Source organism: Clytia hemisphaerica, unplaced genomic scaffold (genome assembly GCF_902728285.1).
Source record: "Clytia hemisphaerica strain Z4C2 unplaced genomic scaffold, Clytia hemisphaerica genome assembly, whole genome shotgun sequence".
NCBI lineage: Eukaryota > Metazoa > Cnidaria > Hydrozoa > Leptothecata > Clytiidae > Clytia > Clytia hemisphaerica.
The window spans coordinates 548,250-571,439 of NW_027104372.1; the positions used below are offsets into that span (position 1 = coordinate 548,250).

Sequence of the window (23,190 nt, forward strand, 5' to 3'; positions counted from 1 at the left end):
AGCAGAGATGCGTAGCTCATTTATTTTGAAATTTTGCTGCTTTGATTGGTCAGTCATTTGATGGCTATGTAAGTTTCCCTCCACTGAAGCAAGTTACCCGACTTCATGGTAGGGGAAAGGTTGAATTTTGTTCTTTTAACAAAAACTTTTTCATTTGATAACTTGTGCTTGAGATTTGATAGTCAGGAGATCCATACTCTCTATTCAAACTTATACCACATAAGCAAAAACCCCATCCAGAAGCTAATCATTGAGAGTATGGTATTTTTGACCCAGTTTGAATTTGTTTACATTTGGTTTGAATTTTGTGCCAAAAAAACTGTTGATAAGGTTAGCCAATCAGGTTTGCGCACTTCTAGTCAGGCAGCTGGGGTCACACAAAAAAGTGCTTTACTTACAAAGTTTGGGAACAAACTTCTGTTGGTTGTTTTGAATAAATATGACCATTGTGACCACAAAATCATCAACCGGACACTTTGAAATTATTTACCAGGGGCATCCAGGAACAATCGTATTTTTGATGACGTTACAAGCAAAACGAAAAATTTTATGAAAGAAAATATGAACATTTTATACACCAATTGACGCGGATTTTGACATAGATCCTAAGGATCAGGATCAACATTTGAAAATTTGCTTACAAAAAGTTATAACGGTTTGTAATTTTGATGACGTCACAATTACCCTTTTTTCAGAATCGATTTTCTCGAGTTACGTTGAGAAATCGTATATATTCACTTAATAGTCTTCTATATCGATTTTTGAGAGCTTTCGAATGGTGGTTTGAACTTTCAGATTTTTTGCCTTACGTCAGGTAAGTAATTAGGATAGGTCCGGATGATGATTTCTAGATATTTGGGGTGTGTGTTTTCGATTGAAATTGGTTTTGGATTGTTCGCACCCCATCCATTTTTTTTGTGATCTCAGCTGCCTGACTATTCCAATCAAAACAATAATATCATGTGATTTCAACAATTTTTTAACAGCCAATAGAATTCTGCGACCAGATTTGGCATCTACAAAAATACCCGGCTAATCTGTTATTTCTATATTACTATTCGTTTTGACTAAATGCTATACTTCGAAATCACACAAACAGAGTAGATGGGTCTCCCAGCTAGAGATTTGATTGAAAAACATTGGAAACCGTCCAGAATTTGGCAAGTGTATGCTAATTCAAATTCTTTTAAAAGTTATTGAGGTTTGAAAAAACACCACTGCCAGCTAATTTGAAATAGACTTATCTACATCCCTCTCTTCTAATTAATTGGAAACTACAAACATTCTGATCCGACACCCTTCTTTCTTTTACAGTCAAGAACAAGTGCAAATTAGGATACCTTCGGCAATCTCTCCTAACTAGGAGAGTATCTTAAATTGGATACAAAAAAGTATCCAAAATAGCAATCAATATCCTAATTAGGATACTAAAAACCAAAAAACCTGTATTTTTCACCAACCAGAGACATCCGCGCCATCTTACCACTTCCAAGATGTAAATAATAAGCAAATGAGATTGTGTACTGAATTTCATCGAGTTTGGCTGGCGGAATGCAAAACTATAGCCCAAAACCACTCAAATGTGCTAACTAGCATGTGCTTTTTTCGCACGAAAATCACCCAAGCCCCTTCCTTCTACATTCTAATAAATACGAGATTGCTCACGAGAATTTCTAACCCGCGCGAGCAAACCCGCACCTGTCAATCATTTTTTAGACCTGTCCATCATTTTTTAGACCTGTCAATCATTTTTTAGACCTGTCAATCATTTTCTTTTCACTTGTGGTTCTGAAAAAAGTGTTTGTAAGATAACAAAATAAAACAAAAGTCGACTTTTATGCATTTTTTTACGGCAAGTACAAAACGCCTACTACCTACTACTTAATACTTACTACCTACTACTTACTACTTACTACCTACTCAGTTTGTATACTTTACAGACCAGAACTCTCCTTAGCTTGTTCGAAATCTCTATTCTAAAAAAATTGGTTTTGTAATATCTGAATGCTAACACACAAGTCTTTGCTTTATATTTACTTGGAAAAAGTGTTATCTAAAAGAATATTTAGCATATTTACGTAGTGAGTAAATATTCTCTTCGCCTCATATAAGTATACTGAAGTATAAAACAAAAGGCCATTATCTTGATTTTTTCTTTTTCCTAAACCTACTCTCTATTATGACTCTTGTTATAAGAACTTTCCTTTTTCCTAAACATACTCCCTCTTATGACTCTTATTATAAGACGATAAGAATACACGTAAATGTCTAAAAAAGGCTCTGTAATATAAATAGGGGGTCAATCTATCTCTATCATATTGTATGATCTGCATCATATCAAATATTGCCAAAATATTTCTTGGAATTGGTTTGCGAAGCTTTTAATATTCATTAACTGTGTCAATATTTTTATCAAAAATTTCATTTCGTCAATACTTTGACATGGTCAAATTGACACCTCTAAAACAGCTCTTTGTAGTATTTTCCTACTGAAAATTTCTACCTTGCGATATTGAAAACATCTTATTGAGCACAATAAGAATTTTTGCTACATAACATGAAGCCTAAAAAGGTCATATTTAACGACCCTATCAATAGTTTGGTTCGAAAGGGTCATTTTGTCAATAAATGTCAAAGGATTTTCAGCAAGTACCCAGTGAAACATAGGGCTCTACTTACTTAAAGTATTTTAACTTTTTAGATTGATCGATTCTTATAAATAAAACTGACATGAATAAATAAGTGTGCGAAGGACAATTTTTTCTCTTCTACGAAGAAGTGCGTCTGTAAACTTTATAGAAAAAGCGCGGGAAAAAGTCATAAACAAAATAAAAGAGAAAAAATATTTTGAAGTCTTCAAAGAAGAAGTTTTAACTTTTTTACCACCAAAGTTTCAGATTTTGCTAATTTTAACATGCTGAATATTTTAAAGGTAATTTCGAGCCGTTTTGAGCTATTTTACAGTAGGTAGTAAGTAGTAGGTAGTAAGTATTAAGTAGTAGGTAGTAGGCGTTTTGTACTTGCAGATTTTTTTTAGTTGAAAGTTTTGAAGCACTGGATTTTCAAGAGAAGGGATGACTCTTGACTCTTGACTCTTGACTCTCCACCCGCTAACCAACCTGATCCATTTTGAAATACTGTTCTTGAGTCAAACTGCACTGAGGTGACACTACTTAGAAATTTTTTGTTTCTTAAAATTCTAACGGGAATTTTCAAAAATATCAATAAGAGCTCATAAAAAAACAGAAAAAGTTTAGTCAATGCTGACAAAATAACACACACTACAACGCACCATGTAGGATTCAAACTCTCAAGAAAGTTACCATCCTGCTTGCTGGCTTATCGCCTTAACCATTCGGTCACAAGGCTGTAATCACATGAATAATAATAATAATTAAGGATAACTTAGAAACTTCTTAAAAAAATTATTTTAGATTATTTTTAACATGCGAGAGCCGATCAATCGAGATGTTTTTTCTCTTTAGTTGTCGAGTGACTCGACTCTTATAATTCAGTTCCAATTCAGTGTAGAGGACTGCAGCAAACGGGCTGTAAACCCTGCTAGTAGCTATGAAATTAGAAATTTTAGAGGGGTTAGGACACTCTCCAATCTCCTTTAAAGTCTCAAAAGACTGAAGAGAGGAGCTTGTTCTTGCATACAGTACCCATATACAGCAGACAGAGCGTACACGTGCGGGCAATTAAATACTATCGCGCGGGATGCAGGTCAAAAAATTCCCGTGAGCAATCTTGTTATTTATCAAAAAGTTTCCTTCTTTACGGCTTTTTGAAATTCGGACCGTAGCGGGCCGTTCCCTAAAAAGAAAAACAAATCTTTAGCTCGTGTTCACAAAATTTTAGGCTCTGAACGGCAGATTATTAAGGATGTTAATTTTCTAGGAACCCGTATCACTTGAAATTTTGGTCAGTGGTGCAAATCTCGATGAAGAAAAGGTTTGCATAGTTTTCCAAACGTGGATCGAAGCAGTCCAGTAACCTCAAAAATTCAGGTCAAAGTGTCTGCTCTCCTATCTAGGATCATACCTAAAATTCCAAATTAGGATACAACTCTCCTAGTTAGGAGAGATTGGCCGAAGGTATCCTAATCCAGTATGGATTTCGTGTAACTAACGCCGAAGCTGAAACGTTTTTGGCGCATTGGCGTAAGGGTACTTACAAAGATTGTTTGATTTTCAGTTGGCGTAAAGTAATAATTCCAGCTCGGCGTGAATGACTCCATAATCCATCGATTTTTAGTTTCCGTTTGGCTAAATTTGCTTTCGCTCGCTTGGGCTTGCGTCAATTTATTAATTATGTTGGCGCATGCGCCTCTTTTCCCATCTTGCACCCTTATTGAAAAATTGAATGTTGGTACAGAAGAAATTTTGCTTGGCGTGAGGCTTGCTGCGCGGAAAAATATCTTCGGCGCGAGATTTCGTGGAATCCATACTGGATCCTAATTTGCACTTGTTCTTGACTGTTTTAGACTTAGGAATAAAAATGAAGGTCGAAATCGCTGATGGAAACTTTTTTCTATGCTTAGCAATCAGAGAGGAAAGAATCCTTTGGGCAGCAATAAAAAATATGTTCCATTCGGGTCCTAAAACATCTTCAAATCCAGTCGGTCGGTCGGTCGGTAGTAAATTTTGTCGGATTTTTAAGATCTAGTAAATCCCGATGAATTAAGTTGGCAATCAACAGAATCTTATGCCGCCATCTTTAATTTGCCAAACTAAATGTGCGCGCACATGTGTTAACCTTAAAGCGACCCTTATTTTCGCCCCCTAGGGTATTTTCCCAACCGCGTTGCTGAATTTATGACAAGAAAATTTCAATAAGGGTACATGATAAAACTTGAACGGGACTCAATGTGGGTTAAGTAAACAAAAAATAATGATTCAAAGACATGCTCCGTTCGCCCGTGCCCGCTATTATGGGAAAGATCCGAACCTGCGAACAGCGGCCATAAAAACCCGACGATTTTACCAACTTTCCAAATCGGGTTTTCTTGTAAATAAACAGTCGGTCGGACGACCCGAACCCAACATATTTTTGATTGCCGCCTTGTCTATCAGTGATTTCTACCTTACTTTTATTCCCATTTCAAATGAAATCAACTTGAACAACAGCAACAACGATCACGCCCAATATCCTGGATCAAGATCTCAGACCAAATCAAAGACAAATGATCAAATATGTCGCTTCTACATAAAAGGAAAATGTAAATATGGACTGAAAGGCCGAGACTGTCAATTTATCCATCCTAAAGCCTGTACAAAATTGCTCAAATATGGCAACAAACAACCAAGAGGCTGCAACCTAGGTACCAAGTGCCAAAGCTTCCACCCGAGGATGTGCTCATCATCTATTACAAGAGGGGAATGCTTTAATCTTGACTGCAAATTCACGCATGTTAAAGGAACCAAACGATATCAAAAAAGCAAAACAATCGTAATGATGAACCTCAGGATTTTTCTCGCAATCCTGGACAACTTTCGCACAGAAATAATCTCTCTTGTGAACAATTGTTTCAGCAACCAAAACCAACAAATACAATTCAGGAACCACGATTTGTCACATCAACCTCAACAAACATTCAATCGTCAACATCCCCTACATCATCTACCACCCCAGCACCCCACAATGGAACCAACATTTCCAAGGAATCTACTGGGACAGTGACTGCCCTTACTGATGCTGACCCGACTACCAAAACACTTCTAAACCTACACTGAATATGTTTTCGTTTGTCAATATACAAGGACTTTGCCCACAAACAAAACCTTCATCTGTACCCTACCTCAAAGATCTTACAAACAGCTCAAACAACTGTTTTTTAGGCTTAACCGAACCTGGTTAACGGACAATCACAAAAAAGGAGAACTTGAGATTGAAAATTACACTTTTTTTAAGAAAAACAGAGACAGAGTAAATCGAAATATGGCAGAGCAAGCGAGGCGTTGCATTTTATGTGCGTAATGACATTGCACCATTCTTTCGAGCCCATTTTCGAATTCTCAAACGGAGTAAATGAAGCATTGATGCTTTTATCAAAAAAATTTAATATTCTTCTCTGTGTTATCTACAGACAACCCAACAATCCAGACCACAAATCTGAAGCACCTGAATTACAAGAACTCCTTTCTGCAATGATAGCAAAAATTGATAGTATTAATGATGTACACCTGACACATACATCCTTGGGGATTTTAACATACCACACACACCTCTTAATGATGAGACTTCAACCCCAACACGAAATTGCAATAAACAGCTTCTGGACGTTTTAAATGTTTTTAAAGCAGACTTGCACATTAATCAACTGATACACAAATCAACACACCGTGATGGTAATATTTTAGACTTTCTATTCACAAACAACACAGACACTGTATTTAATTACACATCATGAATTCCATATGTGACTAACGGACATTTCCACTGTTTAGCAGGCTAGAAGTCAAGCTTGAAAATAGGAATAAAACTTCTTTTGGTGTGGTAACTATCAGTGGGGGTGAAAGTTTCAAGAACCATATAAAACTTTTTCTCTTGACTTTCACTTGGTCAGAAATTGCAATTAATAGGCCCGTGACTAACGGACACAAAAATTAACATCTAAAATGGGACACTTTCACAAACAGCTGTAAAGTGCTGTTCCTAAAGCTACAGGTTGGGTTTTTTGCTTAAATTCACTAGAGGAAAGGCTGAATTTTATGTTTCTAAATTAATTTTGAGAAAAAATTGTCAAAGTAAGAAAATATGACAAAAATTGGGCAAAAAATGCTGTGACTAACGGACATTTAAAAACGTGACTAACGGACAAAACGGTTTTTTAATGATTCTGATGAGGCAATCCAACCATTCCCATATTTGGTGCTTTAAGGGTGAAATGTTATATCAATAGAATGACAAAAGCCTAAAAGAATAGAAGATTTTTCATTTTTCTCTGTGTGGTACCATTCCTGTGAAGTTCATAGATCTGGAAAATTTGAAAATTTGAAAAATAAAGATCTGTTGAGTTTTTATGGGTGTTTTTTTGCACTGCATTGTTTCTTTGTTGAATCAGGACAAAGAGAGACAAATTGGGTAAGGGTATTTTATTTATTTACTTTGGAAAAGGATTATTCTCCCTATTATGACAACTAGTCCGTTAACCACGAAAATGTAAAATGCACACACAAAGAAAGGATTGACTATTTAACATATATCTATGGGTAAAATGGGTAAATATATTCAAAATAGCTTTAACAAGAACAAAATATATGGTTTTTTAAGCGAGCGCCGTCTATTATATTCTCCGAACTCTGAATTTTAAATCTATTTCGTGACTAACGGACAATTTCCATGTTTACTAACAGAAAACAACTTTTAGTGGAAAAATTCTTCATTTTTGGTAAGTTTAGCCTCAATTTGTTTGCAATTAGGTGTTAGAAACCAACCATTTTTAAAAAGTGATCTTATGAAAATTTCATCTCAGGTAGGATGATTTTCGTGACTAACGGACACTTCTTGATGAGCCTCTTGTGAGCTACCCACTTAACCTTTAGGGCTAAAATTTTGCACTTATTTTATGGTCATAGTACTTCTGTTTTCAAGACAAAAATAAAAGAAACATGCAGCTTCCCTTGGCTTTCATTGGAACTTTTCTTTTTATCAGTGTGACTAACGGACAGTCGGGTAGGCATGCATAACAGCCAAAAAAAACCAAATAGGAGTTAAGCAAAGCAGATTTTGATTATTGATATGTTTTCTATAATGGTTGTCAGTACTCTATCACAGATTTGTGTACTGATACAATCATATTTGGATGAAAAAAGTTTCTGGCAAAGTTCTTGGTTTCTTCAAACAATTTTATATTTTTTTGTATTAAAGGCTTCACCCCAGCACAGAAGCGTGAAAAATGGACTTTAAAGAAAGATTTTCTGGATTCTCACACTTCAACATATGTATATTCAAGAGAAAATGAAAACTTATGTTATTTCTCAATTTGAAATTTTGAGCTAGATGTTAATTTTCTCATGGAATTCATGACATGCTCACCTACTATTTATTCAGATCATCTTGTTGTAGATGTTACAACACATCTGAATTTTGATAATCAATTCGGAGAAACTGAAGAACGTAACTTAATAAGCAAATTTGACCTCTACAACTTCCAAAGTGAAAAAATTGACTGGGAAATTATTAACAAAGAATTAACAGAGATTAATTGGTCTCGAGAACTGGACACAAATCTATATGACCCAAATCGTCAATATGCCAACTTCCTTGAAAAATGTCTTCTGATTGTGAAAAAGCATTTGCCAAAGAGAAAACCTCCAAAAAAATTTTCAAAGATTCCAATAGATCGTCGTATTCTTATGAGAAAACGTAAAAGACTCTCCAAAAAGAATTTCAAAACCAATAAAACAAATCAGAAACTAATTGACATTGAACTGATGCTACAGCAATCCCACAAAAATGAACGCGATAAAGCAGAGCTGGATGCCTCACTCAAGATCAAAAGCAATCCTAAATACTTCTACTCCTATGCAAAAAGATTCACAAAAACTAAACCTAAAGTTGGCCCACTGAAAAATCCAACCACCAACAAATTAACAACTGACTCACAAGAGATGGCAACATCTTACAAAGCAATACTGTTCAGTATTTACCGCTCCCAAAACAGACTACAGTTTTCTGAATTCAAATGAGACAAAAGACTCCTCAACCCTTGAGCACATACTTTCACAGAAGATGATTTCATCCAACAAATGACAACTATTCCAGCCAACTCGTCAGCCGGACCAGATGGCTTGCCAGCAAAGTTTTTTCAAATGTGCAAGAAATCACTTTCTAAGCCACTTAAGATGATATGGCAAAACAACTTTGACAAAGGAATCACACCTGAAATTCTCAAAACAAGCCACATTACACCAATATTTAAGAAAGGAGATCAAGGTTTACCAGAGAATTATCGACCTGTTGGCGCTGACATCAATTACCACTAAAATATTGAGAAAATAGTCAGAGAGAAATTGCAAATCCACCTTGAAGAAAACAACCTATACAATCCAACACAACTGGTTTCAGACAGGGCGATCTTGCTTGAGTCAACTATTGGCTCATGTAGAAAGACTGATATCTCACCTTACAAAACAATGAAAATGTTGATGTAATCTACCTTGACTTCAGCAAGGCCTTTGACAAGGTGGACCATCACATCTTACTACACAAGCTAAAAATCAATGGAATCAAAGGACAACTATTGAACTGGATACAATCCTTCCTTACTGAGAGATACCAAAAAGTTTCCATAAACACGTTCCTATCAGATGAAGCGAAAGTTACAAGCGGAGTTCCACAAGGCTCAGTTCTGGGCCCCCTCCTGTTTCTGGTAATGATTAGTGACATAAACGAAAAGATTAAACATTCCATCCTCTCATCTTTGCTGACGACACAAGACTTATGAAGGCAATATCTTGCGCTGCAGATGTGAGTCTCCTTCAGATGATCTAGACGTAGTCTATGACTGGACATCCATCAACAATATGGAGCTCAATGGAAAAAAGTTTGAACACATTGCATACGGAAAAAATGAACAACTGAAAGTACACTCAGTCTACAAATCAGATGTACAGCAGCCAATCGAAATAAAAAGTGCAGTGAAAGACCTGGGTATCCTGCTATCAAACAACCTGTCATATGAAATGCACATTCAAACGATCACTGACAGAGTCAAGGGTATAAGTGCCTGGATATACAGAACCTTCAAGTCCAGAGATAAATCAGTAATGATCACTCTTTGGAAGACATTGGTACTTCAGCATCTGGAATACTGCTCCCAGCTATGGTCTCCTACAAAGCGATCCCTGATGCAAGAACTGGAGTATCTGCAAAAATCCTTTATAAAAGGGATCCAACTTCCACCCAATTTGAATTATTGGGAGAAGCTCAAACACCTCAACATGTACAGTCTCGAGAGAAGACGCGAAAGATACCAAATTATATATACATGGTGTATAATCGAACAACTGGTGCCAAATTTTAACTATGGTGAAGGGGAAGGCGGTATTTAGCAATAAGCAAAAAGCTCGTCCCAAAAAATCTGAAAAATGGCAAAAAATGAAGTTTTCAGAATGTCAAAAATTTTTATATAGACATAAAGAATATAATTTCATGAACAATATGTGAAAAAATCAGAGCAGGAACATGCTCCATTGAAAAGTTATGACCAGATTTCCCATTTGCAGGCTAAAATCCCTGGAAAGCTCACAAAAATTAAGATTTTTACAAAATGGGCATATAAAGGCTACAAAGTAGTTTACCTTACCAAATGTTTTTAAATATTGATAATTTTGAAGTTACTGAAGAAATTAAGTCATTTCAGATGTCCAATGGAGTTTTTTGGGGGTCTAAAATTCCGTTGCGCCGTGACGGAAAATCATAATTTCTAAATAAAATTGAACAAAGCAGATTTTTTTCAGTTTTTAAATGTTTGAAATATTAGACTTATAGGACTGTTGAGAATCACTAAAAGAATTCACTCTAAAACACCAAGGTAATTTTTTAGTGTACTTTAAAGTTTGCGTTGCACCGTGACGGAAAATCCAGGTTGGCGTTTAAAAATTATCTTTTCTCCAAAACTTGTTCATCAATCAACTTGATGTTTATATGACAAGTTCAAACAAGTCATCTGGTAATATTTAGCTGCTAAATTTAATTTTAGACTTAGTCATACCTTAGAAATAGCCAAGGGAAAAATACTAACAGATTTTTTTTCGAAAATGTTTCATTCTCATTTTTTTCCAAAAATGTCCATATTTTTTTAACAGTGCTAATTTTTAAGTATATGATTTTTGATCTTCGAAAATACATGCCTTGGGAAATATTTAATAATTGTTTTGATGGCAATATGTTGAAATACGATGAGAATAATATATCATTCATATTTGTGATTTTCATTGTTTCATCAAATTTTAAGCCAAAATGGGTCATTTATTGACCTTTCAAGAACCAATATCTTTCCAGCACATTCACAAAACCCCATGATGTTATATATCATTGAAAGCGAAATTTTTAGTAGATTCTGAATATCTAATTTTTAAAATCCACAATTTTGTTGGGTGAGTGCTATAGTGCTTTAAGTAGTTTTTTCAACAGCTGGGACGAGCTTTTTGCTTATTGCTATTTATTTATATACAAACCAACGCCTGGGAAGAAAATGCCACCTCAAACCAGTGAATACAACGAACAAGAACATTTGGAAGAGCTGCCTTTCAGACACCGGTCCAAGACTATTCAATGTGTTACCAAGAAAAATACGTGACATGACCAAATGTTCCAAAAATTCCTTCAAAAAACAACTTGATCAATTTCTGCAAGATGTTCCCGACCAGCCACTGCTCCCTGCCTATCTCCTTTAGGATGGCTGACTCGAATTCAATTGTTGAAATGGTCAAACACCGGACCCCACGGGTTGAGTGAGCAGAGAATTTGCTGAAACACATCAAAGGTAATCAAAGGTAAAGGTAATTTCTAATTAAGGGTGTTGAAATTAGAGGAGGTAGGGATGTCAACACATTGACGACCAACTTACGGTAGAGAAATCAATCATTGCACAGAGAGTAGGACCAGGACCCTGCCGACGCACCGGACTGTCTGGTGTATTTGTCCGGTGGCAAAAAGTATCCTTTCGCTACACCGGACGCAATAAGAGCATGAGTCTGCTAATGTCACCCATTTTCGGTTTTGTCAACTTTTCAACTTTAAGGCCCCAGTGAAAAATCTAGGTGCATGTAATAATGATACAAGCTGATGTTTTTTATCAGTCTTGATACTGGCAAGCTTAAATAGTCATTTTTTTCACTTTACAAAGTACGCAATTTTTTCAGGACAGCTTTTTACATCAAAATGTGAACGGAAAATAAGGTTTTTAGCAAATTGTCTAAATTCATTAGTTAATAATCTAGGCCAATCATCTCTGATCATACTTGATTTTTGTTTTTATTACAGCCAATGGATATAAAAAACAAAATCTACAAAAAGATTTTTCAAAATGAAGTTTTTCCCAGAATAAATGCAAAAAGTTGCGGACATAACTTTTTCCGTTCACAAAGTTATGTCCGCACACAATTGATTTTCTAGAGAAGTGAAAATGTTAATATCTATAGTTATTTAATTTTTAACCCTTCCCATCCATTAGAGAACCAAACCAAGTAACACTAAAATACCAGTTGTCCTTCATTGAAAAATAATCCACTTTGAAGTGAACAGGGTATGATTTCCGTTCACAATTTTGAGTTATGTCCGCACATTATTTTATCCTTTAAATTTTCAAAGGAGTTATCCTTACTCAGCTGAATCATTTTTCTATATCAAGGGTCATATTTGGGGTCATTTTATACAAATTTGAAGTCTCAAAGGCTATTTGTTGGGAGATGGTGAACCAAAACAGTTTCTCCAAAAATTAGTTATGTCCGCAACAAAAAGTTATGTCCGCAACAATTCATGAAGTTTTTTCAGCCCCCAAACATCATTTTTAGGTTTCTTTGACAAATTATTGCATTTGAGGTCCTTTTAAGTTGAAAAAAAACAGAAAAAAGTCTGATAATTATCCATTGGCAAGATTTCAGTTTTTCCACCTCATATCATATGTATTTCATGTTGCGGACATAACTATTTCATCTAAAAATGTTGCTGATAAAGTGTTTTTGCAAGCTGACATGATGTTTTATCATATGGAAGTATTGCTTAGGCTATTAGAAATAGAAAACAAATACTCTGATGCCAAGTTGAGGTCCAAAATGAAAATTTTAACAGAAAAATAACCTTTTTATTTCTTTGAAAATGATGGTTCTGAGCCTGCGAGCTTGAATAAAGGATAAATCATGCATTAATTTGCATGTTAAATTCATTTTGAGGTGTTCACACAACATAACCTACTACATATTCACTTACAGACTGGTTAGAATTGCTCCAATAGTTCAAAACAGAGTCATATTCTGTAGCAAATTGTATGTTGCGGACATAACTATTTAAAATATTTATCAGATTTTTAACCCTCTTTAGCAGTTATGCTAACACCTTGACAATACTAAAGAGTTACATTTGTAAAAACCATGCACTTCCTTGCTTTTTTTCAATTTTTTGTGTCCTCTAGAGTCGTTCTTCTATTAGAAATATGAGAAAGCTCTAATATCATTAATAAGTCTTCTTTTGTTCTTTTCGAAGAAAAACATGTAATAACTGACATCAAACCAAACCAAATCTTTTGGTTTTATATTGCTTTAGTCTCTATAATATTCCTTAAATTTTGGCAATAGAAAAAGACACTCCAAAATTTTAAATAAATGATGTATAATGTCCTATGGTTCTACCCTGGAAGAAAAAAAGTTATGTCCGCAACACAGCATTATTATACATTTAATCCTTTCTATTGAAAAAGTTTAGTGACTCTCAAGGAAAAATCATATTTAATGATTATGAAGATGTACAACAGTTGATGTCAAGCTCAAATCTTAACTTTTAAGAAAAGATTTTAACAAAAGATTTTATATGATTGGATTCTCTTTTACAAATAAATCTTCAATTTTCCGGAAATCATAATTACAAAGATCTTTCAAGACAACAAATTTCAATGATTAAGTTTTGGTTCAAGTACAGCAAAGTATTAAAAGCCAAATAAAAACTCAATTTAATGTTTATTGCTTATTTTAAACCAAATTTAACAAAAAGTTATGTCCGCAACCAACAAGGTTTCATTTTCTAATTTTTTATTGACTAACTGAATTATAGAAAACTTTTGGTTTTTTGGAAGGCTTATGATGAGTCCTTCAAATCTAGAATAAAATTACCTGACCATAGCCAGTTTTCTTTTCATGAAGTCAAACTTTATGGGAATATTTTTTAGTATTTTCGATTTTCTTTTGAAAAAAGTGTCATAATTTGAAAAATATGCTATACTGGACGGTAAAAATTGCTTTCCAATGCAGCTTAATATATTAGCCATGAACTGAAATCTAAGACAAGCATTAGATTATGCATATTTTATCTCGAATGAAGTGTAAACTACAAAGACTTTTTTGCCAAATTTGTCTGATTATAACTACTCTAGGTCAAATTTCTGGACCAAACCAGTTTGATTAAGCCCTGATACTTATGTTTTCTGAAAATTGAGGTTATTAATAAAAAAATTATCCAGGAATAAAACTGAAATTCAAAACTTTATTTTTTCCAAAATTCTTTACCTTTTTGGGTGACATTACCAGACTCGTGCTCATAAGTCCAGTGTCAGTCCGGTGCTGCATACAGGGAATTTTGGACGCCGGACATTTATGAAACAAAAAATCAAGAAACACCGGACGCACCGGACTGGTCATGTCCGGTGTTTTGATTGTCCGGTGAAAAAAAATATCCTTTTCCAACACCGGACATTCGACTTCCTTAAGTCCGGTGTAGATATTGTCCGGTGGTAAAAAAATTCTCATTTTACACCAGACTTTCGCGTGTCCGGTGTTCGTTAAGTCCGGTGCGTCGGCAGGGTCCTACCGGACACGTGAAAGTCCGGTGTAAAATGAGAATTTTTTTTACCACCAGACAATCTCTACACCGGACTTAAAGAAGTCGGATGTCCGGTGTCGGAGAAGGATATTTTTTTCCACCGGACAATCAAAACACTGGACATGACCAGTCCGGTGTGCGTCTGGTATTTCTTAATTTGTTGTTTCATAAATGTTCGGCGTCCAAAATTACCTGTCAGCATGTATGCAACACCGGATACTTATTGCCACCGGAGAAATACACCGGACAGTCCGGTGCGCACGCGTCAGCAGGGTCCTCCAGAATGTGCTAAATTTTCAAGGGCAGGGAGGAGGGGTAAAGTTTTGCCAATATTTTTAGGTGCAAAATCACTGAAAATCAGCCTATTTCACCACTTTTTCACCTGGCTTTTTAGCAGCTTTTCTGAAAGAGTATACAAAGTTTAGGGGCAGATTTCTGATATTCTAATTTTTCCTTGGACTTGGAGGCAGCCCCTGACATGTTCTTAAAACTGGGCTTCGGCAGACAAAAAACTGCACAGCTGTACACACAGATACATTGTTTTAGTTCATAAAAGATGAAATACAGACCCTTGCTGATGACCTGAGCTGAGTGCTTATCAGTTTTGGTTCTATAGTTTGTCATTTTAATCTGTAATATCACACGTTTAGTTTCTTTCACATCTCTAAACCACAGATTTATATACGAGAAGCGTCTTTTTTCTTCTCTATGAAAAAATGATAAGCGCCGTTCAATAGATGGGAAACAAAATACATTTCAAATTTGTTCCATTTTAGCCCCCGCTCCTTTAGCTGCCATTTCTCCTCTCAGCCTGGTCGATCCTACTCTATTTTAGTTTGATCGTTTAGCTTTATGAATGTTTTTTATGGTGCCCGCCCTGCCAGGTTAGTGGTCACAGGCTCTTCTTTGCTTGACCTGCATAAGCAGAGAACTAAGCATGGAGTCATTACAGGACGCACAACCACAATCTTCAGGACCAGCAGAAGAGTCACAAGCTCCGAAGGCGAAAGCACAAGGACTAAGCACGATATCCAATTCAGATGATCCTACCTCTAATGTTATTGATTACATCCAGAAGCAAGTTGAATCTGCAGTTTATGAAATAAACAAAATCACTGGCGTAAAAACTGAGGTATAGCTATAGCTAAACCCAATAAACTTGAATCCATTTTTCCTGGATGCAAAGGACAGTGCCAGTGCAGTGCCAGTTTTAGATGGGTGTTGCTAAACTCGAGATTGTGCATTATATGGAACAGTAAAGTTAGCTAGCTGGGTACAGTATTATGCAGGTGGTGACATAAATCAAAATACAGATATATAATAATTTCATTATTTCTGATTTCTCACAAATCTGCCAGTCAGCTTTTTTTGGACCTACCTCAGTCAGAGGGTTGGCAGACAATATCATACTCCAGGATGCAAGTGAAATTTTTCAATCCACGGCCCTAGACGGGGTTCGGTCAGTTAGGGTTAGGGTTGGAGCTCGAGAGTCACAATATAAGGCCGAAGGCCTTCTTAGGGGCATTCGTTCCCTGTGACTTAACTTAGGATCCTGTAGGGATCCTTGTTAGGGGCACTGGTAGGGTTGGGAGCTTTCCTAATTAAGGTCTGTAAATTACACGCTATAAGTATTTGTGAATGACGGCTCTCTGTCTTGTCTCGTTGGCCTAAGCCACAAGTGTTACGCGTAAGCCAAATCGCGTATTACGAACAACCTCTAAATTGCCGAGTACAGGAGAAAAAAAATCGAAATTCAAAATGGCGGCCAAGGCCACGATGATAACTATAAAAAATCTTCGTTTTTCATTCAGCTATTGCAGCTCAATAAATCAATGAAATAATTTGAAATAAAAAGTAAACAAACCTTGAACCTTTCATGAATCCAAATAAATAAAAGAAGAACGACTTCAGACTTTAGATTCCAATTCTTGTATAGGCTGCAACTACACTGCCAAATGATATGTATTACAAAGACTTCCAATTGGGTCCATAAGTTAAGAAAATGAGATTATCTTATAGCACGGGGGTTCTGTTTTTAAAAACAAACTTCAAAATAAAATTGTTAATGAGCTTGTTACTTAACAAATCACTTACTTACATAATTCATTTATGATATAACACCCCTTTCTTAAATAAATGGCCTCTTACAGGGCTCGAAATAACGATATTTAGGTGGTCGGACACATTGTCCGATCAAAAATTGATTTGGGTCGGACATGTCCTAAGGCTTTTAAAGTAAAATGGGTCGGACATGTCCGATTGATTTTTATGTGGGGTATATTTCAAGTATAATACAAGCTTCTGATAAAATTTTACATTGATCACGAAGAAGCTAAACAAATGCCAATTAATGGTCCCATGATTTTTACTTGAAGCATGCTTTCATTTGTTGAGAAAAAGCATCACACAAAATTAATATCTAACACTAATGATCGCAACTTTGAGAGTTTTTGAGTGTAAATAAAGAAGTTACTAATTCTATGTAAATTATAATATTTCTTTTGGAAATTTCACAACGCATCTGACAAATTTTTTGAAGGCACCAAAAGTAATTGGGTCGGACATGATGTCCGACTAGAATCAATTTGGGTCGGACATTTCAGCAATTGGGTCGGACAATGTCCGATGTCCGACCGTTATTTCGAGCCCTGCTCTTAAAGTCTTTTATGTTTGCCGCAAGAAGGAAGAAAAATTTAATTTGACCCCCGGTTTTCTCTCTCGTTTTCTAGCCATTTCGCCCGTGTTAGTGTAGACACAACTTTAATCCGGGGAAATGAAGCGTTTTCATTGGTCTAAAATCACAGATGGTCACGTGACCAGAATTTCTATCCAGGGAAATGCCGTGGCCGCAATGTTTTGCTTTAGTGAGATTGACCATTTTGTTGTTTAGATTTGAGCGGGCGAAATTTCTGTACAAACCAAAATATGGCTTCGTTGGAATACCAGTTGAAACACTTGTGAAGCGGTTAGGCATTGGGTTTGTAAACCACGGTTGCTTGCATTTGGTGGTTTGAGCCGGGGTCGGAGACCTGTTTCACCGGTACGGGCAAATTTCAGAAAAATACTTAGAAAACAGTTAGAAACACTTGAGAAAGACAGAAAATCAGGATAGAAGATAGGAAAGTAGAAAATAGGGAGAAAATAAGAGACGATGCATCCTGGGGTATGATATCATTTGCCAACCACCTCAGAGGTCCCTTTAATTTAACCTTTGTTTGTCTGTTCGTTCGTCCGTTCGTCTGTTACCGTGAAGTCGAGTAACTTGCATATATCAGTGGAGGGAAACTTGCATAGCCATATCAAATGACTGACCAATCAAAGCAGCAAAATTTCAAAACAAATGAACTACGCAGCTCCGCTCACAGCTCTACTCTACCACCATTTTTGTTTTGACTTAACTTTGTATTTTAATGACCAGCCAGGTCATTCATTTGAGGGCTATGCATGTTAACCTAAGAATAAAATAGTAAAATGGCTCTTAGCAGGGATTTAATTTCCATAATGGTGGACATAGAGGCATCCCAGACCCAAATAATTTTGATTTCCCTAGAGTATCTCCAGAATACCATCACTGCAAAAAGAATTTTAGTCACCATTTGCATAAGCTCATTTTTGTAGAAGTTTGCCTTAAAAACTGCTATGTTTTTATTAAAGATGATTTTTTTTGCTTAAAAGAGATTTTTGCCATTTTGAGTTTTTGAAAAAAGTGGAAAAATTGAAAAATTGAAAAATTTATTTTGCTTAAAGACTTGATCGAAGACGTTTCCATAAATATCTGAAAATTTTAGACACAATTTTGAACTGAATATGATTATTTTGTTGCTTCTTCATAAATTCTAGTATATACAACAAATGAAAAAAAAATAGATTTGCAATAATTTTGACATATTAATAACAGGCCTGAAAAGGCCAAAAAATGCCATTATTTCTAATTTTGCCTGTAGTGCAAATCAGGGGGGGGGGTTCGGCCAGTTTTTTACTTCTGAACTTAAAAATTGTGCAGAATGCCTCCTGTCTACCCTTTACAATGACTTTTTAAAAAGTCTAGAATTGATTAATGTAACAGTAGTATGCGAGTGGAAAGGTGTAAAGAAAGTAATCTTTGACGGAAGAAACGTTTTCCATTTTTTAGAATGATGTCGTTTTCTACAACGTTCAATGGGTGGCACACACATGGATTCCTGAATCAATCCTCTCACAGTTTAATCATTTCATTGAGCGTTTCTGGCAAGAAAATGGTGGCAGAGAAAAGTTCATCAAAAGTCAAAAAGAACCGATTCTAGTTGTAAGAATTTGAGATTCGATTCACATTCAACATCATTTATTTAAAACAGATGAAAATGAGTATGCTTTTTCGTTAAAGCTTTGAACAATTTTAAAATTCACTTACATGTACATGAAGTTGTGATATTAATGATATTGATAGATGTTTTTTTTAGAAAGATTGACTTTTTTCTCTTTAAGACAGAACATGTAATAGAAGAAGGTCAAAATGGTCAGCAAAAAGATGAATCGGACCCCTCCATTCAAGAACATGATCTGGGTAAGGTGTTTAGAATTGCTAAAAAGTTGCTTTCGAAAAGAAATGATCAATATTAAAACAAGTTTGAATCTATATCTGGGATAACTAGAAATGTCCAGAAGCAGCCACCGACCTAAAATTTGCGAATATCTGTTCTGATTAAATGCCAGCTTCAAGGATTTCCACGAAATTAAGAACAGTTCCTCGTTTTCCAGGGGAGAAATTTTTACTTTAGAACAGTTATATTTTTCAGCTAGGAGGTAAAAAAACTTTCAAACAGGTACGAAAATACCAGGCGATTGATTTTACGCGAGTTAACTGTTCTTATCTACCAGGGCTGACAAAATCTTACAAGAACAGATCGCTAAATTCCAGCTCGACATTGAAGGACTTTTAAGAGCAGAAACTTAATTTCCAGCTAACAGTTCGAACAGATCGTCAATTTCCAGATGTTTTTGTAGAACAGATGGAGAATTTTCAGCTGCCACTCCAGGCAACCACATTCAGAAGGAAAAGAACAGATCTCAAAGACTTTTTGACTTTTTTGAAATTCCCTTAGAACAGATAGGAAATTCTTAGAGACCTTATTTATAAATAAAAGATATCAAACTATTTTTTCATAAGAACAGATCATATTTTTCCAGCTGGTCCCAATCTTCAGTAGAACAGATCATATTTTTCCAGCTGGTCCCAATCTTCAGTAGAACAGACCATATTTTTCCAGCTGGTCCCAATCTTCAGTAGAACAGACCACTTTTTTCCAGCAGACTTTTTTCTTTAGTTCGCTAAGAACAGACCACCATATCCAGCTGGAACGTGCCTTCAGAACAGATATTTTGAAGCCCCCCTTCGGTGGATGCTTTCGAATGTTATCAATCCGAACTTTAAAGAGGAAAGAATAACTTAGATTTTGGGCTTTTATACATCAAATTTGATTCAGCCTGGTTCAGCCGCTCAAAAGTTATAAAAAAAGTACGAAGATAGCGTGTTTTGTCGTGAGTTATTTTCTTGTTTTCGTTATAACTTTTGAACACACGAAGCAAATTAAATGGTATGCTAGCTCAAGATTAAGCTGGCCTCTCCTTTTTCCAATTTTGAAAAGTTTCGATTTATAAAATCTTTAGTTTTCTCAGAATCTCAATTCAAATCTGTACACTTTTCAATGAAACACTCGGTATTATTGGACCTACCGCGGGAGGTCCTTTAATTTGACCGTTGTCCGTTCGTCTGTTACAAGCTTTTCTCGGGATTGGCTGATTAGTTTGTTGTTTTTTTTTTGCGCAATGATACAAAATAGCAATGCCTGAAAAGTGACGGAGCCCGATTTTTGAAAAAAATTTTTGGGGGGCAAATTTGGGCCAAAAATTACCTAAAAATAAGGTTTTTTGGACTTTGTGCAAAATTGCTTCATTTGTTTTTCCTGATTTTTGGCAGAAAGATAGAGTGCAAGGTACCCTAAAATGTGGCTGAAGTAATTTTTCTCGGAAAATTTTTTTTCGTCGTAAAATACGGATTTTCGTTTTTTGGGGAAATTCCCTTTTACCATTTTCCTGTTAGCAGCTTTTCTCGGGATTGGCTCAGTAGTTTTTTGTTTTTTTTTGCACAATGATACAAAATAGCAATGCCTAAAAAGTGACGGAGCCCGATTTTTGAAAAAAAAATTTGGGGGGCAAATTTGGGTCAAAAACTACCTAAAAATAAGGTTTTTTGGACTTGGTGCAAAATTGCTTCATTAGTTTTTCCTGATTTTTGGCAGAAAGATAGAGTGCAAGGTACCCTAAAATGTGGCTGAAGTAATTTTTCTCGGAAAATTTTTTTTCGTCGTAAAATACGGATTTTCGTTTTTTGGGGAAATTCCCTTTTGTCATATTTAGGGAAAATGAGCATTTCTCGAGATTGGCTTGGTATTTTTTTCTTATTTTTTGTATAGTGATATAAAATGGTAATATGTAATGGTAATTTGGGTAGAAAAGTGCCTAATGTTTTTTTTTTTTTTGCATTTTTAACTAATTCGAGCTCTGATACTCACAGTAATCTATTCAAGCTGCTCACTACACTTTCTTATTCCCTTGCTATTTGTCCTATTTTTTTCTGATTTTGATCAACAGGTAGGTCCATTCAGCATGTTGTTTGTTTTTAATTTAGTTTTAGTTTTGAACCGGGACAATAATTTAATATATAAAGGATTGATTATTTCCTTATGTTTAGATGACAGCAACGCAGAAGAACATTTCGAAACAACTTGCTCAAAATGCGATCAAGTATTTTATTTGAAAAGTAATTGGGATCTTCATATAATGTTTTGTGGGAAAGAAACACGCCAGGAGATGACCATTTCTGATGCAACTAACAACAGTCTATTAGATTCCGAAACAGTGTCAGCTGTTAGTACCATCAGCGAAGCTCCACCAAAAGCTGTGGCTCGTTCTTTCGAATTGATTCCACTAGTGGAGCCTGCAGATTGTGAATCCTGCACCAAAAGAATGCCAACCATCCATTCTGCGGCTGGTGGTAATATCGATAATGAAAAATTATTATTCAATGCCACAAAGAAATCCATTAGTGAGGATGTAGAAATTTTCGAATGTCAAGAATGCAAACGTGATTTCCTCTGTAAGCACCCCGTTGATGAGAATTTAGTACTGGCGTCCGCCCTCCAAGCTAACGATACGGTCGCCGCTGACGCCATCTTCAACAAAAAGTTCAGACCCTATTCTTGTCCGATCTGCAATCGATCTTTTGAATCTGCCAATGAGATGTACCAGCATGAAGTGAAACATTCCAACACAAACCGTCGGTATTCATGTGCTAAGTGTCACATGAAATTTGTCACTCGAAGCTCACTACAAGAGCATTATAATACTTCTAATAATGGCTGTGCTCCAAAGAAATGCCAACTTTGCTCCAAGGAGTTCGTTCACGCAAGTCATTTGAAAAGGCACATGACAAACGTTCATATAGGTGTGAAACCGTTTGGTTGTGACATTTGTTCACACGAGTTCAGTCAGAAAAGTGATCTTCAACGGCATGAGAAAAGACATAAGATTGAAGGACGTTATACATGTGTGAAATGCTGGTTGATGTATGATACTATTGAAGAGCTACGGGAACATTGTAACGAGAGACACCAGAAAGGTTCTAAGAAAGCCCCTGCTCCCGAGCAAACATTTAAATGCGAGATCTGCCCGAAAAGTTTCAAAAGGAAATCACATTACACGAGACATTTGACTATTCACTCGGGAATTAAACCTCACTCTTGTGAGCATTGCGGGAAATCTTTCAATCAGAAATCTGACTTGAAGCGCCATGTACAAACACATGAACGAAAGAAGGAAAAAGATGGCATTCCACAACAAGATTTTGAGATGGATGACGGAACTGAAGGGGAAGGAGAACCTCCTTTCATTTGTAGTATTTGCTCTCGATCGTTTAATCAAAAACTTCTCCTTGACTCACATATGACGGTCACCCATGAAAGAATGATGGGCGCCGGCGTTTCTTTCTTGAAATAAAATTTTAATAATCTTTGAATTTGTAAACTTTATTCATATTTAGCGTCAGCTCGTACTCCAAAAAAATATCTGAATTTAAATATAATGCAAGACATCGTCCGTTTTTTATATTCTCAACTTCAGTTGAGCTAGAATCTGACAATGTCTGTCTCCCGGTTATTACCATAATGGCTTTATGCTAACTCCTGAACTTGGGCACAGGATGTACGGTTACACATTTTGTGGATTGCATTGTGTATGTATGTATGTATGTATGTCCGTCCGAAAACTTTGGGGCAGCCTGGAGACTGCAAAAATTGTTGGATTTGGCTGAATTTGCACACTTGTTCGTTGGGTGAATATCTGGGGGTATTTTTTCATTTTTCAAAAATATTGATTTTCGGGGCCTGGGGACAACTTTTTCGCCAAAACGAGGCTAAAACTTTGGGGCAGCCTGGAGACTTCAAAAATTGTCGGATTTGGCTGAAATTTGGCACGCTTGTTCCTTGGATGAATATCGGGGGATAAGTTTTTCATTTTTTCAAAAGTTTTGATTTTTGGGGCCTGGGGACGAGTTTTTGTCAAAACGAGGCTGCTCGCCTACAGGCCTAAAAATTGGTTGGATTTGGCTGAAAT

General features: G+C 35.9%; 1 protein-coding gene across 2 annotated transcripts; it reads left to right on the plus strand.

The window, feature by feature from the left end:
* Nucleotides 1–6: 6 nt before the first annotated feature.
* LOC136818576 (zinc finger protein 436-like) lies at nt 7–22,660 on the plus strand. Of its 2 annotated transcripts, none has more exons than XM_067074905.1 (4): nt 7–108; nt 18,674–18,826; nt 19,006–19,084; nt 21,272–22,660. In XM_067074905.1, exons 1-4 carry the CDS (start codon nt 106–108, stop codon nt 22,573–22,575), a joined length of 1,539 nt encoding a protein of 512 aa, XP_066931006.1. In that variant the 5' UTR covers nt 7–105; the 3' UTR covers nt 22,576–22,660. The 2 variants fall into 2 exon arrangements, with proteins under 2 accessions (XP_066931006.1, XP_066931005.1); XM_067074904.1 differs by lacking the exon at nt 7–108 and adding an exon at nt 14,961–15,673.
* The last annotated feature ends 530 nt before the right edge of the window (nt 22,661–23,190 follow it).

Bases quoted from the DNA above. Each gene is read 5' to 3' on its own strand.
- LOC136818576 (XM_067074904.1), top strand. From the start codon at position 15,479: ATGGAGTCATTACAGGACGCACAACCACAATCTTCAGGACCAGCAGAA. The intron at 15,674-18,673 runs GTATAGCTATAG...TCCATTTTTTAG, and splicing joins TCACTGGCGTAAAAACTGAG to AATGATGTCGTTTTCTACAA. The intron at 18,827-19,005 runs GTAAGAATTTGA...TTTCTCTTTAAG, and splicing joins AAAAAGAACCGATTCTAGTT to ACAGAACATGTAATAGAAGA.